Source organism: Chamaea fasciata, unplaced genomic scaffold (genome assembly GCF_029207755.1).
Source record: "Chamaea fasciata isolate MVZ Bird 193981 ecotype frontalis unplaced genomic scaffold, bChaFas1.0.hap1 SCAF_5, whole genome shotgun sequence".
Taxonomy (NCBI): domain Eukaryota; kingdom Metazoa; phylum Chordata; class Aves; order Passeriformes; family Sylviidae; genus Chamaea; species Chamaea fasciata.
The window spans coordinates 22100996-22122836 of NW_027094090.1; the positions used below are offsets into that span (position 1 = coordinate 22100996).

At 35.6% G+C, this 21841-nt stretch overlaps 1 protein-coding gene across 9 annotated transcripts in view; it reads left to right on the plus strand.

Moving 5' to 3' along the window:
* The window catches only part of CADPS2 (calcium dependent secretion activator 2), a 285396-nt gene that overhangs the window by 249065 nt on the left and 14490 nt on the right, over positions 1-21841 (plus strand). For 7 of the 9 annotated variants that reach the window (XM_066183008.1, XM_066183000.1, XM_066183001.1 and 4 more), the window contains 4 exons: positions 1769-1843; positions 5224-5307; positions 5422-5454; positions 14973-15080. In XM_066183008.1, the coding sequence (XP_066039105.1) occupies positions 1769-1843; positions 5224-5307; positions 5422-5454; positions 14973-15080 (300 nt within the window). Of the gene's footprint in view, positions 1-1768; positions 1844-5223; positions 5308-5421; positions 5455-5561; positions 6311-14972; positions 15081-21841 lie in introns of those variants that run through there. The other 2 variants (XM_066183004.1, XR_010720761.1) reach the window with 2 other exon arrangements.

The following is a 21841-nucleotide window of genomic DNA, read 5'->3' on the forward strand; positions in this document are numbered from 1 at the left end:
TGGAACCTTGTGGTGGTTAATTAAAGCCTTGATTCAGTTCTTTATTTGCCTTGTTCAGAAGTAAAGTTACCATTTATACTCCATTTCTACAAAATCATATTTGCTTTGTGATGAGAAAAAAGAGAAAAAAATAAAAGAAAAAAAATAGGAACTGATCTTACATATGGTAATGGTTAAAGTCCATTAATTTAATGTATTGTGGAGATAAAGTTGCAGACACTTTCTGGGAGAGACAACTGATTTTTTATGGATCACAGGAGTATATGTAATTTTGACATTCATCAGTGGGAGAGTAATTGTTTATGGTTTCCAGAGAGTGAGAAAGCATTGCCTTCTGAAGACTTGTAAGCAACAGACGTCATACACTGTTAGGGGTGATTAGACCCCTTAGCAGATCAAGACAATATTTTATAGGCCAAGACATTAAAATGGTTGGAACATAATATATTTGAAAATGTAGAAAGCTCTTTGATGTATTTCTGATACACCCTTTTACTGTTCCAGTGTGACCGCAGCTGTTCATCTGAGTTGTGTATTTACATTTTTCAAGTGCTTTTAAACTTTAAAAGAAATTAAAAGCAAAAATTGAGATTTGGTGTTTGCATATGTGGACAAACACATCTCATAGTTTTATTCTCTCTTAATTTAAACCCAAGCTAAATACCTGTGCTTTTTAGAAAATTGTTCCTAAAAATATTCAGCAGATCAGAATTAATGTTTTGATTTGTATGGCAACTCTGAAACAGATGAAAAATAGCCTTTTAAAACATAGAACTCTGAAAACTATTCAGCTGGCAGCTGCTAAGTTAGGCTAATGTTTACACTGACCTCAGTACTTTTACTCCAAGCATTATGCTGTTAGCTGTTCCAAGTAGCCTTGAACTAGGAAGATAGGGTTAGTCTTTACAAGTCACATTTTCTGTGAAGTGGCTATTGGGGACAATCTTTGCTGTCAGATAAATGTTTCTAAAGGAAGAATTACTGTTTAAATTGATGTGCCTCCTTGACAGAATAGGATCCCTAGTTCCTGGTAATTTCAGAAGGGAGCTCGGTAGGATTATCTTAAAAGTCTTTCAGATTTATTTTGAAAGCATTTACTTAAAGGCACCTTCTTTATGAAAAAGCAGAAGAAAAAGTCTATGGAGAATGAAGTCTGTTTTATTATGCCTTCTATGGCCTATTAATTTGTTACCATCTATTCTGCTTTGTTGATGAAATTTTAATTTTGCCCTTGCTTGAGCATATTGTAAGATTTGTATAAACTGAACCTCACAGTGCTAACAGAAAGGCTCTTTCAGGATGAACAATTGGAGCTCATTTTATTTCTAGAGGACATTTAAAATAACTTATGAATGAGAGTTGTCAGACATGAAATGCTGTATTAATTAAATCTTATTCTAGTCTTTTTGCTTCTCCAGCTAAACCAACCCTTTAGAAAAAAAATACATGGCCACCTTAATTATATAGGAGAAGACAAAAACTATCCTTCACATTCCTTCGCCTGAATAAGTATAAGAACTCAATTCATCTAAATAATAACCCCATTAGCTGCTTAACTCAACAGTGTACATGGGAAAATTTTCAACACAGAATGTAAGAAACTGTTGATTGGGTAGATCATTTTCAAGGGTTTGTTCTTCTTATGTTCAAAATTATAATTTTAAGTAAATCTGATCTGGCAGGGTTATCAGCTTTGCACCATTTATGACTTACAACAAAAGTGTGTATTCATATACATGCTAATGCTTTTTTATCTTTTGAATTACAGCAACAATACCACTCAAAAATAGATGACTTGATTGAAGAAACTGTTAAAGAAATTATTTCACTTCTTGTTTCAAAGGTAAAACTATTTACATTTTATTTTATAATACAGCAGAAAATAATACAGCAGAACTTTGGAAAAGCATTCAAATATCACACAGTTTTTCTATACACAGGAAAATTGTGGGGGATAACATGATTTGTAAATCTGCAAATAATCTTCTGCAAATAATACTGAATTTACAACATTAAATTTTATAACAATTGAGTAAACAATTTCTTTGCAGCCTGCTATTGAGATGAGTTTGCCCTCTGTGTTTCTGTTATAGACAGGAATTGCTAGCAGCTAGTAGAACTGGTGGGACTAAATTTTGTCAAAATTGTCTTACGTAATACCATGTGTTATTTTTTTGTTGTATTTCTTACATGAGAACTTTCTTCCTATCATTCAGTATTTAAATTTCATATTTAGAGGTGGACAATATCCAGGTTTCAGTTTAACGTTTTAATGAGATTTTGGTCCATAGACTATTTAATTAAAAATATTTTATAAGTTGTTTCTTGAAATTGATTTTTAGACTTTTAAATTTATAATATAAAATATATTTTGACATAAGGACTTGGATAATAAGTGAAGAAAACTTATAGAATATCTTGTCTTTCTGTAGCACCTCTACTCCAATAAAAGTCCTAAGTGATTGATATAAAAAAAAAAGTTTCCATCCCAAATAGTTTGAAGGACACAGCAAATAATGACAGAAAATGCAGATTTTAGAAGAAGTTTTGTTATCTATACATTGCAAACTACCCAGAAATATCTGATTTTCAATGTAGGATAGATAAGCCATATATTTACAATTTGTGAGTTAATGAAAAAAAGTACGACTCTGATCATATTTTCATCATGCCTTTTTTTTTCTTGCTGAGGGGGATGAGGGATGGGAATCTGCTTTTTAGATTGACACCTATCAGTTGAAGAGGAAGGCTTTGTAGAATCATTATAGAAGTTTAAAATAAATGTGTCCACTTATTGATAACTGTGTAGAAGGAGACATTTTGGATCTAAAGGGAAGTCTTGATGTAAACATAATTGCAAGCAGTTCAACTCAACAGTTTCAAGTTTTACATATTGCCTGTCATAGCTTCCAAAAAATCTTCTAGTTTTAGTGTTATTGAAAAGGAAGAGAAAGAAAAGGGAATTTGATGAGAAAAAAAATCATCAAAAAGGTTAAACTTTTTGAATTTTTTTTTCTTAATATCGGAGATTATAAAAAAGGAAGAATATAGTCATATTCCTTCTGGATGTATGTACAAGAAATTCCAGAGAGACAACTGCTGTCAATACAGAGGGATCTACATTATTAATCACAGTAATACCAGAGGCTGAAATCTCAAAACAGAAAGCAAATATTCCATGTCATTGGCTGATCACTGGAAGCTTAACCAGTGTCTCCTCACTTGAGATGTGAAATACCAGTGGCATCCTGATTGCTTCTGTTTCAAGGCAGAAAGCATCTGAGGGTACAAAGGAAGGCTGAGGTTTAGCTCTTGGTTTTGGCCAGAAAAACATGTACATCAATGTGCATGATAGCCATATGCATTCATCTTTTGCATCTAATATATTTTCATTATTGTCCAGCCTTTACCTATTTATTACCTCTTTATTGTGTCTCAGTGGAATAAATGTTTTTAGCTGCAAGTCACTTATGAAACTGAAAATAATACTTTTCTTACAATGGGTTTTTACTTGTTAAGAACTGTACTGGGCAGTTTTTATACAAGACGCATCAGTCTAAAGCATTCAAGAAATCACAGGGATAGCACAAAGCAGTGAACAAAGCACAGTGTGTCTCAGGGTAACCAATTCATAGAATGTGAGCTATGTGCAGAAATGCTTTTAGAGTTTCACAAGTCCGTACACTGACATCTCAGAAAACAAGTTTCCAGCTACATAACTAAGCCTTTTGTTTAAACAGACATCCTTGACACTGAAATGTTTTGCTCTCTGTTATTTTGTGTCCCACTTGTATTGGATTTGTATGTTGGCACCGAGGACACCATGTTGTTTATGAAATCAGCCTTTTCCTTAGCCAATCTTTGCACAATAAAGTTGAACATTTTTCTGCAGAAAGAAACCTTGTCAATCAGATAAAATGAGTTAAAGTATGAACAGCAGCTTCTCACAGGCATGCAACTGCAAAGCAGAAAGCTGGTATTTGGTGTAATAAAGCAGGTGCAGAAACAACTGCCACTCTCTCTCATGATGTGGATTTATTCTTTGATTGGCACCTATGTGCCGGTGTCTTAATTAATCACTGTAAATATGACAGGTTAGATTGATAAATGACAAATGTAGGTTTGCACTTGCTCCTGCTCCTTGAACTGTTAAGAGCAGGGCTTATTGTAAAGTGATGATCTCAATTCCTCTGGAGGTGACACTGTTGTGACACTGTTACAGGGCCCATTAACAGCTTGCCAGATGGAATTTTGTTCTGTCCTCGCACTCATAAAATGATACTCTTGGTTGCAGGAATGACTGTGTTGGGAGCAAGGAATGGCTTTTAAAACAATCTTTATATAAAAACTGGAAAGCAATTTATATGTGTAAAATAAATGTGCATGAATACAATGGCTGACAGATATTTTATGTTTCATACTGTGAATTACTTGAGCAACAACATCACAAAGGGACATGAAAAAGGAATTTGATTGCTTTAAGGCAAACTTGGGGGAGTTTAAACATTAAAGCTGTAATTAATGCAATTCATAAGTTTGGGGTTTTTTGTCAAAACAAAATTTTGTCAAAAACACCTATTCACACCTCTTATGAGGAGTCACGCTACTCAGACGATAACAGGTGAAAGTCCAGGGGAGAGAAGCCACATTATACCAGAGACTTTGGGCCTACATTTTCTTGCTTCCTTCTTGGCCATGGAGTAGCAGCTCAACAGCTCATGCTGCTGTCAGAAAACCAGTGCTACTACACTTTCAGGTGAAATCAGAGCTGGTTTTCTATTTAATAGCAAAGAGAAGAGAAACATGGTATCATAGTCACCACCTTTAGCACTTGTGCTCCACCATCTTCGAAGCTGTGGTCCTAGAAAATAACATGTGATTTCTACCCAAAATGCATGCTGGGTACAGACACTGCTCTATTAACCACATTCTAGAGGCAGCAGTGTTGTGTTTGAAGTAGGCCCACCTCAGGATAAACTTTGGGTTGGGTTTCTGTTTCTGCGGTGGTTCAGCAGTTTCTATCTGTTAGATCAAGAAGTGAAGCTGCAGAAAGAAGGCTATCCTTGATTTCAGGACTTTGTGAGATGGAGAAAATGATCAGATTTACTGTTCATGTTGCCCTGCTCATCAAGACAAATATGAGGAAGAAAAATTCACAGTCTCATTCCAAATATTTAATTTTCGCACTGTGCATTTAGATTTTTCTCTGTGCTTTTCCTCCAGGTTGTTTCAGTGTTAGAAGGTGTGCTGTCTAAATTGTCAAGATATGATGAAGGTACTTTCTTCTCATCATTAGTTTCATTCACTGTAAGTGTTTGGATTCTCATAGGTTCTGCTCTTCTTTCTGTGCATAATTCTGAAATTGTGTGCAATTTGTAGTAATAAGTACTTACTGTGTTTTTTATGCTTAATTTTCTAAAGGTAAAAGCAGCTGCCAAATATGTTGATGTTCCCGTAAGTATAACCCTTTTAGATTTATTTATTCTATTGTTCATAGTAATTCAGAAATTAGGGGGGCTTTAGCTCACATTTTTTATTGTTGACATTTTGCTTTCCTACAGAGATTCATTACAGCTTTACGTGGAGTATTTAAACAGCCACTACAACCCTGAGAGGAAGTTTCATTTCCCTTGTGCAATAAGTAACTCTCTAAGCAAACTGTGGAAAGGTTATTCTCAATGCACTTTTTCAGTTGTGGAAGAGTGAGGATTGTAACTTTGGTACTCTTTGTGGGGGTCTTTCTGATAATTTGGATAAACTGAATGTGTAGTATAAGCAACAAGCAACAAAGCATCATACTTGAATATCCATTTTTTCTTGATTTCTTACTTCAGGACTCAGGTCTGCTTATTTAACACCTTGCTTGCTCAGTCTCCATTTGATTTACTATTGGTTGTGCAATGTTTGTGTGCTATAAGTAAAAAAGAAAGGAGCAACTGTTGGAGTTCTTTTATAAATAAAGGCAAAAGGTTAAAATATTTTTATTAGAGTATGAGACTAGAATATCTTCTCTTTAAATGAGCAAAGTTATGTAATATTGTCATTTTCACTTTCAGTATCCCTTGTTCTCTCATAAGTCTGCATTCTCATCCCTTTTAAAGCAGTTCTAAGAAAACCTTATTTTCCAACACAGCAAAAAAGGACTACAATTATTACAGAATGACAATTATTATTTAAATGAAAAATATTAAATTAAAATATAGATGAATGCCAGATATGCTAAACTGTGTGGCGGCCAGAAAAACCTTCAGCAGGTCTATCCTGAAAAATGCAAGGTTGAATGAATTTTTTTTCAATCCATGCGTGTTAAATAAAAGGAAAAATCTCTGTTTCTGGAACTTGTTATTTTGCTGTCTTTTTATTTGTTTTATTCATAAGATAAATTATAACATTTCTGTTCTTTTCAGATGATGTTTTCAGACTTTCTTATTTTGTTGCCTGGGGTTTTTGTAGCTTTTTAAGTGCTCTTTTGCTTTATAAAAAAGAAAAAAGTGGGCTGTCTTTCATTCAAAGGAATAACCTCGTATCAAATCCAGTTAATTTAGTTTACCTTTTGTTAATATATTGTGCTGTGTAGCTGCCACAAAAGATCATTGTTGAGGCAGTTAAGACCCAAAGGCCTAAAAAACATTAGTGGACAAACTAGAAATTCATTGGCTTTCAGGTAACGTGGAAAACTCTCCAAATTACTTATCTATGAGGATGAGACATCAAAGTGTTTTACCACTGCCTGGATGCATTGATGTTGAAGTTCACAATAAAAATGAGACTCAAAATACCTGGGAAGTATTGCAAATCAGGTCACACAGGGATGCACTCACTCTTCCAGAGAGAGGGATGTGGATGGGTAGATGATTGCTGGAGCCCCACTGCCCTTCTCACATTCACCACATGAATGGTGGTGCTTGGCTTGGAGAAAGGACCATATTACTGACAGGTTATCAAGATCCTTGCATTATTTCGTCTTCACTTCCCAGCTTTCCCACAAAGCCAAGCATTTAAACTGAGCTGTAGTTCCACAGCTGTAAACTACAAACGTGAACTGTGCTTCAGAGAAGCTGTGGATCTGACCAGACAAAGATTTTCCAAATTCTAGAGGTCTTTTTACCTGGATTGAAAGATTTGCATAGGATGGGCATTGCTTTTGCTTCCTCACATTCCTTTGTTGTGACGATGTAGCCAAGGCCAGGAGCCCTTACTGTCACAGCTGACAGCAGCTGTCCAGTCTGAATAGGGCCTAAAATCACCAGATGTCAAAGTTAAAAATTCCAGCCGTAAGTTGTCACATCACAAGGTCGTCACCTGGCTCACGGCTGAAGTGAGAAGTGGAGTGGGAGAGGAATGTACATTGAGCTCTTGGTAGTGTGACAGTGACCTAGGAAGCCTGCACTGAAGCTAATTGAATGCCTCGTGGTTTTATTTTAATCTGATATGTTGCAAAATTTCTTCTTGTCCTTCCTAACCATATGGCTGCGTGTGTGAAAGTTACTTTAAAGTGACCACAGTCACTTTCTTTTGATGTAGTTGCAAATATGTGCAGACTTGCAGTGTGTTAGACAATGGCATTCTGTCCCTGTGCCCCACTTCCATCTGAGTGGGATCACTTGGTGCATCTAGGGAAGAAGGAGGGGGACAGGGGGGTTGGGGGGTTGTTTGAGTGTGTGGATTTGACAGAGTTTTTGATTTTTGAATACCAGGATTTGGAAAATAGTGGAAAATATGCTGGTTTGTAGTGAAATAAAAAGAAGCTAGCTAGGCAAAAAAAGATATAAGAAGAAAGTCAAGGTAGTACTGAGCAAAATGTTTTAGAGAGGGGATAAGAGGTAAAGGGGATAAAAAAGTTAAATAAAAGTAAATAAAAATAGTAAATTATTCAAAAGGAAGGAAGACATTCCTAGATGATTTTTGATCATTTTGAGGAAATGGTTAATTCCATTTGTATTAAGAGAGGGCTTAGACAATAAATAGTTGGACATGAAGGTGCACACTCCCTAGACAGCATCCCTCAATTTCTCAGGACCAGGGTTGGAAAGATAGACACAGAGTTGTGGTTCATTTGGCAGATAGGTTAGTAAAAATGCTACCTACTACTTTCTGTCTGCCCTTCTGTTAATTCATCTTGCTAGAGAATTATGATTAATTACATCCAAGAGGAGAAAAAAAAAGTGGTTTTGTGGGGTTTTTTAACTGTTTAAGAAAACATGCATCATAAGCCTCAATTTTGCAGAATGTCCTTCAAGAAGTGGGACATTTGAAGTCCCAAGGAGCTCTCATTGCTTTCCCCAGCTGTGCACTTAGGGCTATATTGACACTACATATGTGTTGGTAACTGAAACCCTGACAGAAATAATAGCAATAGTGCAAAATTACCCAGACTAGGAAGAATAACAATGACGTCTTGTGATTTCCTAAAAATAATAATGAAAAAATCTAATTGCTGTTATGCTCTCCATATTGTCACAATACGCAAGGCTCTGCAGTGGAAAAGAAATGCAACTGCTGTGCAGGTGGAAGAAACCAAATGTTTGGAGGAAAAAAACACAAGTGTAACAAGTAGTGCATGAAGGATGACATTGGTTCTCTTTTTAATGCTATATTTTGGTAACTGGGTATGCAGAAGCTGATTTGAATACGCAACTCATCCAAATCCACTATAATCCTTTGTTAGTTTCTCTTAAAGTCCAAGCAATCGATAGGAGATGTAGAAGTACAACCTAACATTTTCCCTTTTCTTTTTTAATATTCTGTTCACAAAGCAAGTTAATTAATGAGAATAGGGAAAGAACGCAGTAAAATTGAGGTTAAAAAGGTATGTTGTTAATCTCAAATGATTATTATTCCTTAATCATGTAGATAATTTCATTGTGTTCGATTTCTCATCATGTAAGTCAGTTTTGCATACAAATAATTGTGTCATTAGCTGGTCATTTCTACACACATTTGCTGCATTGACAAATACAACCAGAGCAATTACTCATACAAATTGAGCATCCAGTTACATGCTCATGTATATACTGCTTTTTGTTCAGAAAGGTATGTTTTAATCCCTTTGTAGGAGCTAGTAATCTATGCCAGTTACTTAGAGGACGCAGAAGGAACCTAATCCTCCCTCTCTTCATATGGGCCACCTGTCATAGCAAGAGCAGGGAGGCCATTTGAAGGAGCCAGGGCTGACAGCAGTGCACAGCTCGCACAATGCCAGCCCTCTCGCTCCACTCTTGCCTTTATGTGGGGATCAAAGGTATGAAAAGGGGCCTCACACATGTGCCAGCATTTGACTTATGGGGTCTTGTAGAGGCCAATGAAGGATCTCGGCCTCCTACCAGGCAGATACACATGGGGACCTTCCAGATACCTTCATTTTCAAATATCACACTTGTACTGCATGGCCTCATTTAGCTGATTTTAGGAAGCAAAAAACTTTTTGAGGTAAATAAGTGTTTATTCAGGTGTGGCCATACAGTGCTAGTCATTTTTTAGATGGATTTTCTTGTAGAACTCTATTTAAAAAAAAAAAAAAAAAAGACCACAGAAGGGGTATTATCCTTATGCTTAAGGCTTCTCCTGGCATCCTCCTCCTCTGTATAGCCAGACCTGGGATCTGGCCCTTCTGTTTTCCAATCTGTGAAAACAAGCTATTGTAGAACTGCAGGGAAAGCCCTGCGGCATCTCTTTTAAGTCAGCAGTATTTTTGAGATACCTCTTAAATGGCAATCAGAAGGGTGACTACTAATCAGTAGGAAAGCTAAAATAGCATAGTAAAATATAACTTTATGGAGCAAAAAAAAAGCATATTTCAATACCAAATTTTGTCATAGGGGCTGCAGTGGTTTGAAGACCTTTTGCACTAAGTATCAAAATCCTGGTGCAGACATTTACACGTGTTGCCCCATGAATGCAATGAAACTATGTGTGTATGTGTAAATACTTGCAGAATCACAGTTTAAATTTTCCATGACACTTCTCAAATACACACATTTCCTGCTTGCCAAAGTTGCTGTTTCTTTTCAGCAAGAAGATGTTTTCAGGAGAGAGAAAATGTATTGCATTTTTTCATTTAAACAAAACAGTTTCTTTCTTTAATTTCATGTGAAATTAAAATGTTACCTTTATGATAGACTGATTATGCAAATGGTGCACCTTCCTGCCTGGCTTATGCATTTCATTTTGTAAGAAATGATGGGGATGATGATCTAGCCATGGATACAAGTAGTTTTTTATTCCAAAAGTATTTTAATGATAGTTTAATTTTGTAATTCCAAAGCTCAAGTGGTGAGCCTTGCAGTATTTAGAGAACTTTCAGGCAGTAAAATTTTCCAATATGCTCTTTCATTTAGTGGTGGACACTGAATAAGGAGCTCCTGTGTTCCTCACAATAGCCCCCTCCAGCTCATCACTCCTTTTCATTGCATTGTTACAACCATGCTGTAGTTAAAATGACTCCCTCCAGGATGCAAGGGAGGGGAAAGAGGTGGAGAGGAGAGCAAACACAAAACTGGATGAATTTTGTTATTGTATAGTTAGTCTCTAGCTTCTGTTCTCTTCTTGGAAACATTAATGCTTTGGCAGGATAGCAACTTGGTAAAACTAGTGTAGTGGATTGAGACTGGTTTCTTGGGTTTTGGTAATATAAGTTCATTTAAAACTCTCTGGCGCTAAAAAATGTTCTGTGACAAATGCCAAAGTGAGAATAAACATAACTCAAGTATTACAAATGTACATGATTTTCACTGAGATTTATGCCAAACTGTTGCATTGCAAAATCCTGTTCAGAAATTCAGGTGCACCTTGCCTGTAGTAAAATGCCTAATATTAGGGGCAGCATTAAACCTGCTGCAATCTTTCAGCAGCAAAATATTTGAATGCCTTGAAATTAAGGCAATGCAACATTACTTTTCACTAGGTGCTTCAGGCAAATATTGCCAGTGGGAGCCATGCATGTCAATCATAAAACAGCTTCCACAACATCTTGGAAACTGAAATAATGTATTTTAACATTTGGCTCTGTGTTAAATTGACACTATGATATTGTTTTCCTGTTCAAATGGGGGAAAATAGGCTGCTTCTTCTTTATCTGAATTTATTGCTATGAAAAAGTGCCTGGCAGTCAGGACCCACCTCCCAGTGAATAGTAAGAGACAACCTGCACCTGTGGGATTAGGTGCAGCAGCAGGAAGTAAGAGCACTTGCAGTATATAATTAACAAGGATTTTTAATTTTTTTTTTCTCCAAACAGCATGTTCATCTTGCCAGGTTAACTAGTGATTAACCCGAAAAAAGAATGTGCTGAAGCCTACACCCTTGTTTAAACTCATTCACTCGCCAGTGTATTCAGTTACTTGTGTAACCAGCGACAAAGTAACCCTATTTACAACTCTTAATTTCCTGGTATTTTATTTGATGTCTTTGTGTTTCCAGTTTCTCTATTCATCTCTTTGTCTGGTTCTCTTTCATTTTCAGATAGGCAAAACAGCTTGTCTGCTGTTCTGGATAAAACAAACTTATAATAACTTCTATCTCTCATTTAAAAACCCACCTTTTTTCTTGAGGAAACTTTCAGACAATATTTTTTTATACTTACCTGGATAACATACCAGGTTAAATTTTTCTCCCAAAGATGTGCAAATAACTCTCATTAACTTCAGCAGATGTTCTGCCAGAGACTCAGAGATGGTTTTTTGGGGTTTGTTTTGGTTTTTGTTTTTTGGTGTGGGTTTTTTTTTTTTTTTTGAGTATGGGTGTGGAGACTGGAATGCTTTAGTCTTTTCAATTAAATGCCCCCTGTGACAGTTATTTAAAATACATCTTAGTTTCTATTTGTTTGTCTTCTAAGGTACATGAAAATTCTTAGTTGTTTGTTTAGTTTTGTATTAACTTGAGTTTTTTCTGATGCTTAATAATTTAAAGCAGATCAATAGAGGATAGTATAATCAAAGGTTTCCAAATAATACATAATCCCTATTAAAAAAAAGTTAAAACATTAAACATACAGCATTTAAGCTATTTTGATACTTATAACAGCTTTCTTTTCTTCTTCCAAATCTTCAGAGAAAACAAATAAATTCAATGCATACAATATGAAGAGATAATGAAGTATTTGATATACTGTTGGTTCATTCAGTGTTTAATGTGTACTTTGCCCATCATGAGCAAAGATGATTAACCTTCAATGATTTTGGTGAGGCTTAAAACAGACAATTTGTGTATTGATAATCTGCCTTAACCAGACTTAGTTCTACTGCAGTCAGACACTGTTTAAAAGGAAAATTAATTTTTTCCGCAGCAATTTCAAAGATAATTATCTTGCACACATTAAGAAGGATGGAGTGTTTTAAAGAACTGTAATTCTAATTGGTAAATGTCACCAGCTGTTGCAGTTACTCTTACTTGTGTATATTCTTTTAATGATTACACTCCTGTGCCACAAGCTACATGAAAATATATTCACTAGGTGTGAAATTCCCATATGTCACAGATTCAAGACTAGGTAAACATCTTAAAGATAAGGGAGTTAATGCTGGTGGGAGATGTTACTTTCCTTGCTTTGGCTGTCTGCAAGATGAAGATTTTTTAATTGAACTTAGTAAAGGAAAATATTCTATTAATTGCAGAACCACTAGGTTTTAGACTTCAGTGGAAGATTCATTAATACATTTGAATGTATATTTTCAAGAACTATAATCAGCCTGTCATTTCTAGATTATCTCCTTCACCCATCTCTGGAGATTTCAAAATATTTTTCCATTATTTCTCCAAGTTAACTCTAGTCCAATTCCTATAAATTGTGTATCAGATTTTAGAAAGTACATAAGGTTTCAACACTGACTGCATTATCTTGTGCCATCACAAATGAGTATATTAAGGTAAAATATGGAGTTTTCTGTTTTAAATCTGCTTCACTTTGTGATTTGTCTTACTATGAAAGCATTTCTACCACATTTTAGTGAAGGTCCTTTTTTATGAAGGAGATCTATTGATTTCTGTCAATCAGGTTTCCCAACAGAAAATGTTTTGCCTATTGAAGTCTTAGATTTTTTTATTCTATGCTTAGGAGTTAAGTGTGTGATGCAGATGTAAATACCAGTGGTCCTACTTTCCTCTTAAGAGTTTCGTCTAAGCATATATAGACAGGATAAGTTTTTGCAGTGAGCTTTCATTGCCTCTGGAATGACCAATCCAAATGAATGAAGATATTCCAGTTTTTCACTGTGAGTTTTTGAGATGCTACAAGTATTAAAGCTGGCCATCATTTCACATTTAACAGTTACTTTTAAAAAGTGAAACTGCCATATATGCACATGTATGAATGAAAAAGAAAATCTGTTTATTTTGGGACATATTCCTCTATGTGTCTGTGGTCAATTCAGGGTAAAAAGGTTGAACCTCGTAAACCGAGAGGTTTCACTCACTGCAGCTTTGAAGAAGGAGTGCTGCCGTCCTGTTACTGTAATAGGATGACAGCGGTTTCTGGACAAGTTTAAGTATGGACATGTTGCACCTCTCCTTCCTTCTTGTGCTCAGATCTGTTCATATACATTACAAAATATTACATACAAGATAATAAGAAATAAGAAAAATTTAAAATTGAATATTTACTTGCAGACTAGTAAGGAAGCCTTAATATAAAATGATGTGTTAATATTTTAACCACATGAGCATGTTCATGCATACAGACTTTTAAAATATGCTAAATATTTTACAGTGTTGTTCATATCATATTTTCAGATAATAACAGTTTCTGAGAAATAGATATGTCTTATGCTTGGAAATTCAAGGGCTAGGTATAACTGCTTTTGGCCCCCTTCCCTAGAATTATTAGTTATTCTGTGTGGAGTCTTAGCAAAATCTGGATCCTTTATAAATTTTAAGGCCCATGTTAAGGCTTACTATAAAGTATTAAAAAACTTAGCATTCTTTTGCATGTCAGGAACATTGTAAGCTGTTGTTTGGGAGTCAGTAATATTTTTACAAGCTTGCTCACACAGAAGGCATTTGCTGGAGACTTCCCAAAGTGCCTGTGTGCATTCTTGCCTCCTTTTAGAAAAAAGTGATCTCCTTACCAACTCTGCATGCACTGCCAGTAAAGGGCAAGTTGCAGGCTGTTAGGAGTGTTATTATGGAACAACTTTTCACGACTGAGATCCAGAAATCGCATTTGGATTCTGGAGAGATTCAGAGGAGAGAGCAGTTTCAGCCATCACTGTGCCTGTACAGCTGTAGTATCACACACACACAACATATCCTAGCCTGGCTCATGTTTGGGGGTGTGGTATAAAAAATTTTGCCTGCTCTGCTATTCATACAGACATATATTGGAAAAAGAAGTGAAAAATTTTGGTCCTTGCTCCTCCCCCAGCTGTCCTCTGGGCTGACTGCAGCAGTGCAACAACAGTTTGCAAAATATGTGTCCAGGACTACACTCAAAACAGCCTTTTTATGCCACTGCTCTCATGGATGAGCTTGAGCTTAGTTTAAATTATAGTTATTTGAAGCTAACCTCAAACACAAAATTCAGCTGTACGTTGGAAGTAAATTAGAAGAAATCTTAGGCAGGATTGAAATAGGAAACTGAATGCTTTTGAAAGCATTTTCTGAATGTTATAACAGGATTTGGATCTCCACACTCAGGCTGAAGTCGCTATCTATGAAAGCCGTGCTATCAAAAAAAGGGGAATATGTCCGAGTTGGCCATTGATGTTGCCAGAGCCAAGACTTCATGCAACTGCATATGGCAGTGTAGATTTATGACTCAGAGCATTCATAAATTAAAACATGTAGAACTACATTGATAGTGAAACCTCATGAACGTATTAACTAACAAAATTCACAGCAGATTCTGTTAATACAGTTTGTACGTGTATGAACATTGTAACATTTGTTCTCATTATGTTTAACTTCTTTTAAGTCTCAGTTGCTAAGGGGTTTGTCCTTCCCTTCCCATTACTTTCTCCCCTTACTTTTTGTCTTCACAGAAACCAGGAATGGATCTAGCAGACACCTACATTATGTTTGTTCGGCAAAACCAGGATATCCTTCGAGAAAAGGTCAATGAGGAAATGTACATAGAGAAGTTATTTGATGTAAGTAACTAGCCTTGCAAAGTTTGCTGGTATCACTACTATATCAGAAGGGATAAGCTGGACTTTGATGGTGTTCAGCAAGCTGTTTAGATATTCTTCTCTGTTGATAATTTTTTTCTTTTGCTCATTATTTACAAGCTTCAGGTGTCAAGGGTGGCCTTTCTTTAAATATTTTCTGCTTTAAACTTTTAAGTGCTAGAAGACAGAAATAAAATCAGTAGAATATTATAATTTGAAATAGTAATTTTTCTACCGTGAGTAGTCCAATTATATTCCATCTTTTGATTTTTAATTTGTTAATGGAGAGAATTGTATTGGTGTGGTTTGTGCAGACCGAATTTCCCTAAATTCTGAAGTTTTACATATCACTGCTTGCTTGTGTACAGAAAGAGTACACAGATGCCGGGTACATCTGTGGGTTTGATTGGTACTTCTGTGGAATGACTTTTAGAATGTTGTTTTATGGATTTCCAGTTCAAGACTTCTGATTTCTTAAAGCTGACATTTATAAACATTTATTGAATTTTCAAACTCATTTTCAAAGTTCTAATCTGACTTCTGCAAGTTCAGAGTAATCCTCATCGTCAAGGTGCACACAGTAATTTTCCTCAGCCTTGATAATAGCTTCTGCAGCCTTCTTCCATTCATTCCTTTGCCCTGACTTCTCACCTTTTTGTTAGAAATGATCACATTTCAGTTCATTCAAGTTATGACTACTAATTTATGTCTAGTATGTCCTTTTCTTAATTGCCTGAAGGAGAAGCTGTAGGCAGCTGAAATAGTACCTTCTGTATAAAATTAAAGCACTACACATGTAAAATATATGTAAAATAAAGCTATTTAAATATAAGCTTGGATCAGTTAACATGACAATTATCTCAGTCACAATTATATAGGAATTTGAACAGGAAAAGAAGTCCTCTCTAGCACTGTGAAATGGAATTTATTACAAAACTAATGCTGGAACGTAATATAGACTTTGAAATGTATTTATTTGTGTCATCTCCTAAGTATTTTAGAAAGCTTTCCTGGCAGTTTCATTTAATTATGCAAGTTACAGCAAATGTTTTCATAACAGCAATTCACAGCCTTTACTGTGACACTACAGTTGTGGCAGTCACAGAAGGTCCCATAACATAGACTCTCAGCCATGGTATGTCATGTCAGTGTTTGTTGTTTGTTAGACTGGATGGTCAAAATAAGACTTAACTCTCAGATTTTATATTTCCAGACACTCCCAGGCATCTTTACAAAAAAAAAAAAAAAAAAGTATCATCTGTTTTAATAAGCTAAGTGCTAATACGTGTGAAAAGAATGATTTTATAAAAGCTTTGATGCCCTGCTGGGGTAGAAAAATTATCATCCATCCAGCTGGCATCTTCACAAAGTACTAAAACCGTATTAGCAACTTCTGCTTCAGTTTGCTTTTGCAATGAATCTGCAAGCATATGTTTCATTTTCAAGTTTATATTTTTTTGTTTTTCTTTGGGGTTATTTTTGCTTATGTTGTCATTTCCTGAATGTTAATAAATTATCTGCCTAAGGCCAAGTCTAACTCTCACTGGAGAGACCACATTGACTTTTTTGGTGTAGTGGGATGGGACTGAGTTTCACGGTGTGTCAACGCGGGGCACTGGCCAGGGTCTGGGCACAAGCCTGAGAACTGTCAAGGGACCCTCCACACCATTAAGTCACCAGCGCAGCTCCTGGCATGATTTTGGCTTAGCACTAACACAAGGACAGGGCTTCAGTAGGGCTGAGTTAACATGAGTTAAGGACCTCTTCTGAATTTCATTTCAGCAATTAAGCTTTCCACCCCAAGAAAACATCTCCTGTATGGATACAAATTCTGATACAGCACTTGCCTTTGAGTTTGCAAGCCCATTTCTTTCCCCTTTTACTCAGTAGTATACATTGTATGCTGCTGTGACCAATGCTGGTATCTGTGAGAAAATAAAAACTATATACATAATATGTATTTTTTTGTATCAGGTATCTATTTCTGTCTTTATTTTTCTTTCTACATGGTGGTATCACATTTCTATGTAATATCACACTGGGAGATATAATTGATTGCACAGATGCAGCATTAAAAAAGCATTAACAAATACAGAAGTTCATAGCATGCAGAAATGTAAAACAAAGTCATATCACTCTGTTAATTCACCTTTCCTGACATGAATCCAGATTTAGAACATTATGACTGAGCAAGATTTTGCAAATGATTTTTGAAGGGTTTTTTTTTTTTAGTTTTTGCTTTAGGAAAACCTAGGTACTCTTTTTATAAATTCAAATCTACCAAGTTACATTTCAATAGAAAGAATAAAATATTTTCACAGTTTTATGTAAATGTACTTGAAGCCATTAGACTGGCTAGAGTTGTAGATCACAGGTGCTTTCCTTTTAAAACATTGAATTAGTATCAGCTAAGTAATCATTAGCCAAGTGAAAGAGGAAAAGTACACTTTCCTGTGCTTTAGCCAGGGAAATACTTCATCCAGAATAACAAAAAACCTGACTGTTCTGTGTGCGAGAGGTCTTAGTTATAAATATACAGAAGATCAGGCCTGAGACACTATTTTAACACCACAAAAATGCTTAATGGCAAACTGTTTATGTCCAGATATCCAGGGCTGCCATAAGCTAGCAGCTATCACAGTGACGATGTGAACAGCATGTCCATCACACAAAGTTTTGTACATAACAAAGATCATTTAAATTTAAGAATAATATTGATACAAGTAAAAATGCCTGCCAGTGAGTCACAAGATGTTAAGGCTAGAAGTTCTAACATTTTTAATCTACCTGAGAAGTTTCACACTAGAGAGAAGAGAAAAAAATGTGTGGTGTTTTATGGCGGTGTTTGGTAAACCTATAAAAGCAGTGCCCTACTATACAAAATACGAAAATAAGGAGAACGGAACTTAAGCTTGTGATATGAACCCTTAAATATGAAAAAGGTTCAGATCTCCAGTGACTGAAAAAAGACTGAGCTGGTAGTCTTTTCTGCACCATTTTTAAACCCTTTACATCTTTTGCTTCAGTACATCTGCTGATCATGCAGCAAAACCAAGGTAGAATTTATTTTTCCTTCATTTCCACTAATGAAGGAAATTACTAACTCAGCTTCTGGATACATTTCATTACCTCCTCCAGAAGGGCTACAGACAGCAGGCAGAGTGATATGTCCAGATGTTCTGGTAGCATTAGTCTCTCCCAGGTCAGTGTGCTGCCTTCCTGTTCTCAAAACTAGTCACCAGGTTTGAAGTCACAAAGATTTTTCACTTGGTCAGTTTATCAAAGACATGGGAATTTTGGCCTTCCTTTGCAGTATGGGACATTGTCTTCGTCCCAAAATCTACTGGGAATTTTGCCTGTCAAATTCCTTCTGTCACAAGGATTCAGGACATTTATCTCCCACTCTCATGCAGTAATAGCTTATTGTTGAGGGCACGAGGGAAGTAGTGTTTATTTGTTTTTGACACCACATTTCTTAAAGAGCACTTGAAACATTTTTATGATAAAGATCTACAGTAGCTCGGGATTGATGTTTTAGAAACAATATATTACTTTAGTTTTATTTATTTATAAATAATTTTAAAAATACTTTTTTTTCAGAGAAGACAGTATATCAAGTTGGTAAATGGAAAAATTAAATATTTAGAATATAATTACATGAACCTAGAATAAATAGAGAATAATACTTAACATTATTAATGCCTCTCTTATTTATAAAGACAATGTGTTTCATGGATAATGTAAGAGCATCTGTGCAGCCTATCGAAAAATAGTGCTGTGTATCTTATCACAAAATTAACAGATTTTAAAAATAACCAACTATCAAATTCCCATGGGATATGGTTGTATCTTCTCAAAATCAATAGGCCTTTTACCGTTAACTTTCATAAATGCAGTCCTGTGTCCATAAACATGCCAGGTTATTCCCATTGATTAGAGTTATATTCATGTTTCAACTAGAATTTTTAAGATGGGACTAATAAATCTTGTACAACTGAGCATTTTAATATACATCAGGCTTGTAAATTAAAAACTATTTCCTTTAAACAAAATTGGATTTGCTCTTGAAAAAACTCTTGAAAAAACATTTTTTAAAATTTTGCGTACAGCTCTGTTAAAACATCAATACAATACTCACTTTCTGTAACAATGTCTAGTTCCTAAGTGCCACCTGGGTATATTCTCACTTTCTTGTACCTGTGAATTGCATGTGAAGTATGGATATTCAAAAATAATCATTCTGAACATTTTTGCTTCAGATTCCTTCTTGGTCTATTTGCCATTGAGAGTGTCATCTAACAGGTTATATTTGTGTCTATCGTGGAAAACTTATGGCATAAACAGATATATGATTACAGTTTTATTTAGATGATAAATAGTGCAGTGAAATCTTTATACAATAAGAGATGGTTGCTCTGAGAAATAAAGAATGGTTTCAGAGAACAGCTTTAGTGCATCAGTGTTCAGCCATTGATACAACTGAAAGGGTTTCCAATGTTTTTAGGCTATAATTTCTGGGAAACCTCTTCCCAAGTCTACCGTAAACACGTGAAATAGTCAGAATGTACATCCTGGAAAGGTGAGCCCTGGCAAAGTGGTGCCCATAGTTACCTTGCGCAAGATGTGAGCAGACGTTGGCTTTGGCCCTGCTTGCCCCTCTCCTCTGGGTGCTAAACAGGTGTGGTGTGATTCAGTATTCCTGCTGAATTTGCAGGAACTGCCCATGTGGGAGAACTTCCTGGAGGCTGTGGCCTCGTGCATGGTAACAATTCAACAAGCTGTGTAAGAGTTGTATATGGCAGGGAACTCATACAACTGTCTTTGGAGTTCTTCAGTCAGAAAGACTGAATGTCTTTATGGGCAGTTTAAAAGCCTAAGCACTCCAGATTTATGTAGCTGGTTTTGGCTTTTGTATTTCAAAAGTTCGGATGTAATGTGATATTCTTTTTCTATTGAAAAACTGATTGTATTTTGTCTGGAATGTTTATTAAATGCTAGTGGTGTTCCCATATTCCAACCATTATTTTCATTTTCCATTAGTAGCAGGGATGGAAAATTCAAGTTCAATGATGTACTTGAGATTATTTGAGGTCTTAATTGTTCTTCAGAGGTTATTATGAGATGTACTCTGCTCAATAGCTAAATGAAGATATCCATTCTCAAACAAACATATAATTTCTGTTTGCCATTCATTCTGTTTGCCAAATGCTTTATTCAAAGCATTCAAAATGCCTAATTTCTATAGGTTTTCTGACTTATTACAAAAAAAAGTGTTTAAAAATGTGCAAATCATGGCGTTACACAGCTAAGAGGAACACTTAATTAAAATTGAGTTTTCAGTAGTACCAACTCCTTGTGCTACTTATGTCTACCTCGAAAGCACTATTTTTGTAGTATTTAGTATTCAACAATGTTTTTCTAGAAAATTAGAATTGTGATTTTTTTTTCCTTATTCTCAGATTACTTCCTGTCACACTAATTTTAATAAGTAATCTTCACTTTTTTGTTATGCAATTATTTGCAAGTGTGTGATTTGACAAAAGGCCTACTTGGTTAAAGGCCACATTTGAATCAAAAGCTGTGTTTGTATTAACCTCTGAGAAACACGAGAGGACCGTGCCTAATTACTTTAAAAAATACTCAACAAAAATGGATTGTAGCTTGTTGATCTTCTTATTTCTTTGATAACTCAGAGTAATCTTCAAGAAATATGTGGGCTTCTTTCTCAGATTCTTGAAATTTGATCACAGTGCAAAATTGTCCTTTGGCGCAAACCCAGAAATACACATCTTTGCATGATGCACCTGGACATATGTGGCAGGTCTGGTAGAATCAGCTAATTAACAACACAGGCTTAAACAGGCACCTCATCTGGCAGTGTAGTTAGTTGCCTGATGGTGCTCAGCAGGATTTGGTAGTGCTTTTTATTTTTCTATCCTAATGGTCTGCTGCCCACCTAATTTTGCCTTATTGTCAGCCACTACTTACCGCAGCTTGAGGCCCTCCCAGGAGGCTAAATTATTATCAAAGGATTAGGGAGATGTAGCCTTGCAGCTCTGACATTTCTGATTACATGTCTATGCCAGAACAGTAATTAGCTGTGACTAATTAAGAAAAATGTTCCTGCCATAGAAAACCATTTAAAAGAACTGAGAAGTAGAAAAGCAATTGAAAAGCTGAGCAGTGCTCAGCTTTGCTGATGCTCTTTAGATTTTCACCAAAGTCTTAACTCATCTTTAATTACGTCTCTTATTTTATAGGGCAAATAGAAAGCTCATGATATGAAAACCACTCTTAAGTTGTCTCATGATCTAACAAAATTTTTTGTAATCTTGAAACAGTTGTTTCTTTTTTGGTAAAAGAATTTTAAAGAAAGCAGCAGGCAGTGTCACTGAAAAAGTGAGTTGCATTGACATGCTCAAATATAGGAAACTTTTCTGCAAGATGGAAGCAACATCTTGCAAACTTACTGTTCAAAGACTTTTTAAAGTTCAGTAAATTATTCCTGATGTTTTCAAATAGACTCGGCTCATTTTTCAAGGTAACAATCTCTCTTAAACAAAAATAGTTCGTTTGAAAGCTGAAAAATGTAACCTCCATCTGATTTCATGTAGTGTTGAAGTTTTCTTTGATTTTTTTTTTTTATTCTGGATTATGTTGAGAAAAAGAGTGCCCACTCTTGGAGGGTGCTGATTATGCTGCTATGACTGCAGCAAAGCTCAGTACTGTTGAAATCAGTATGA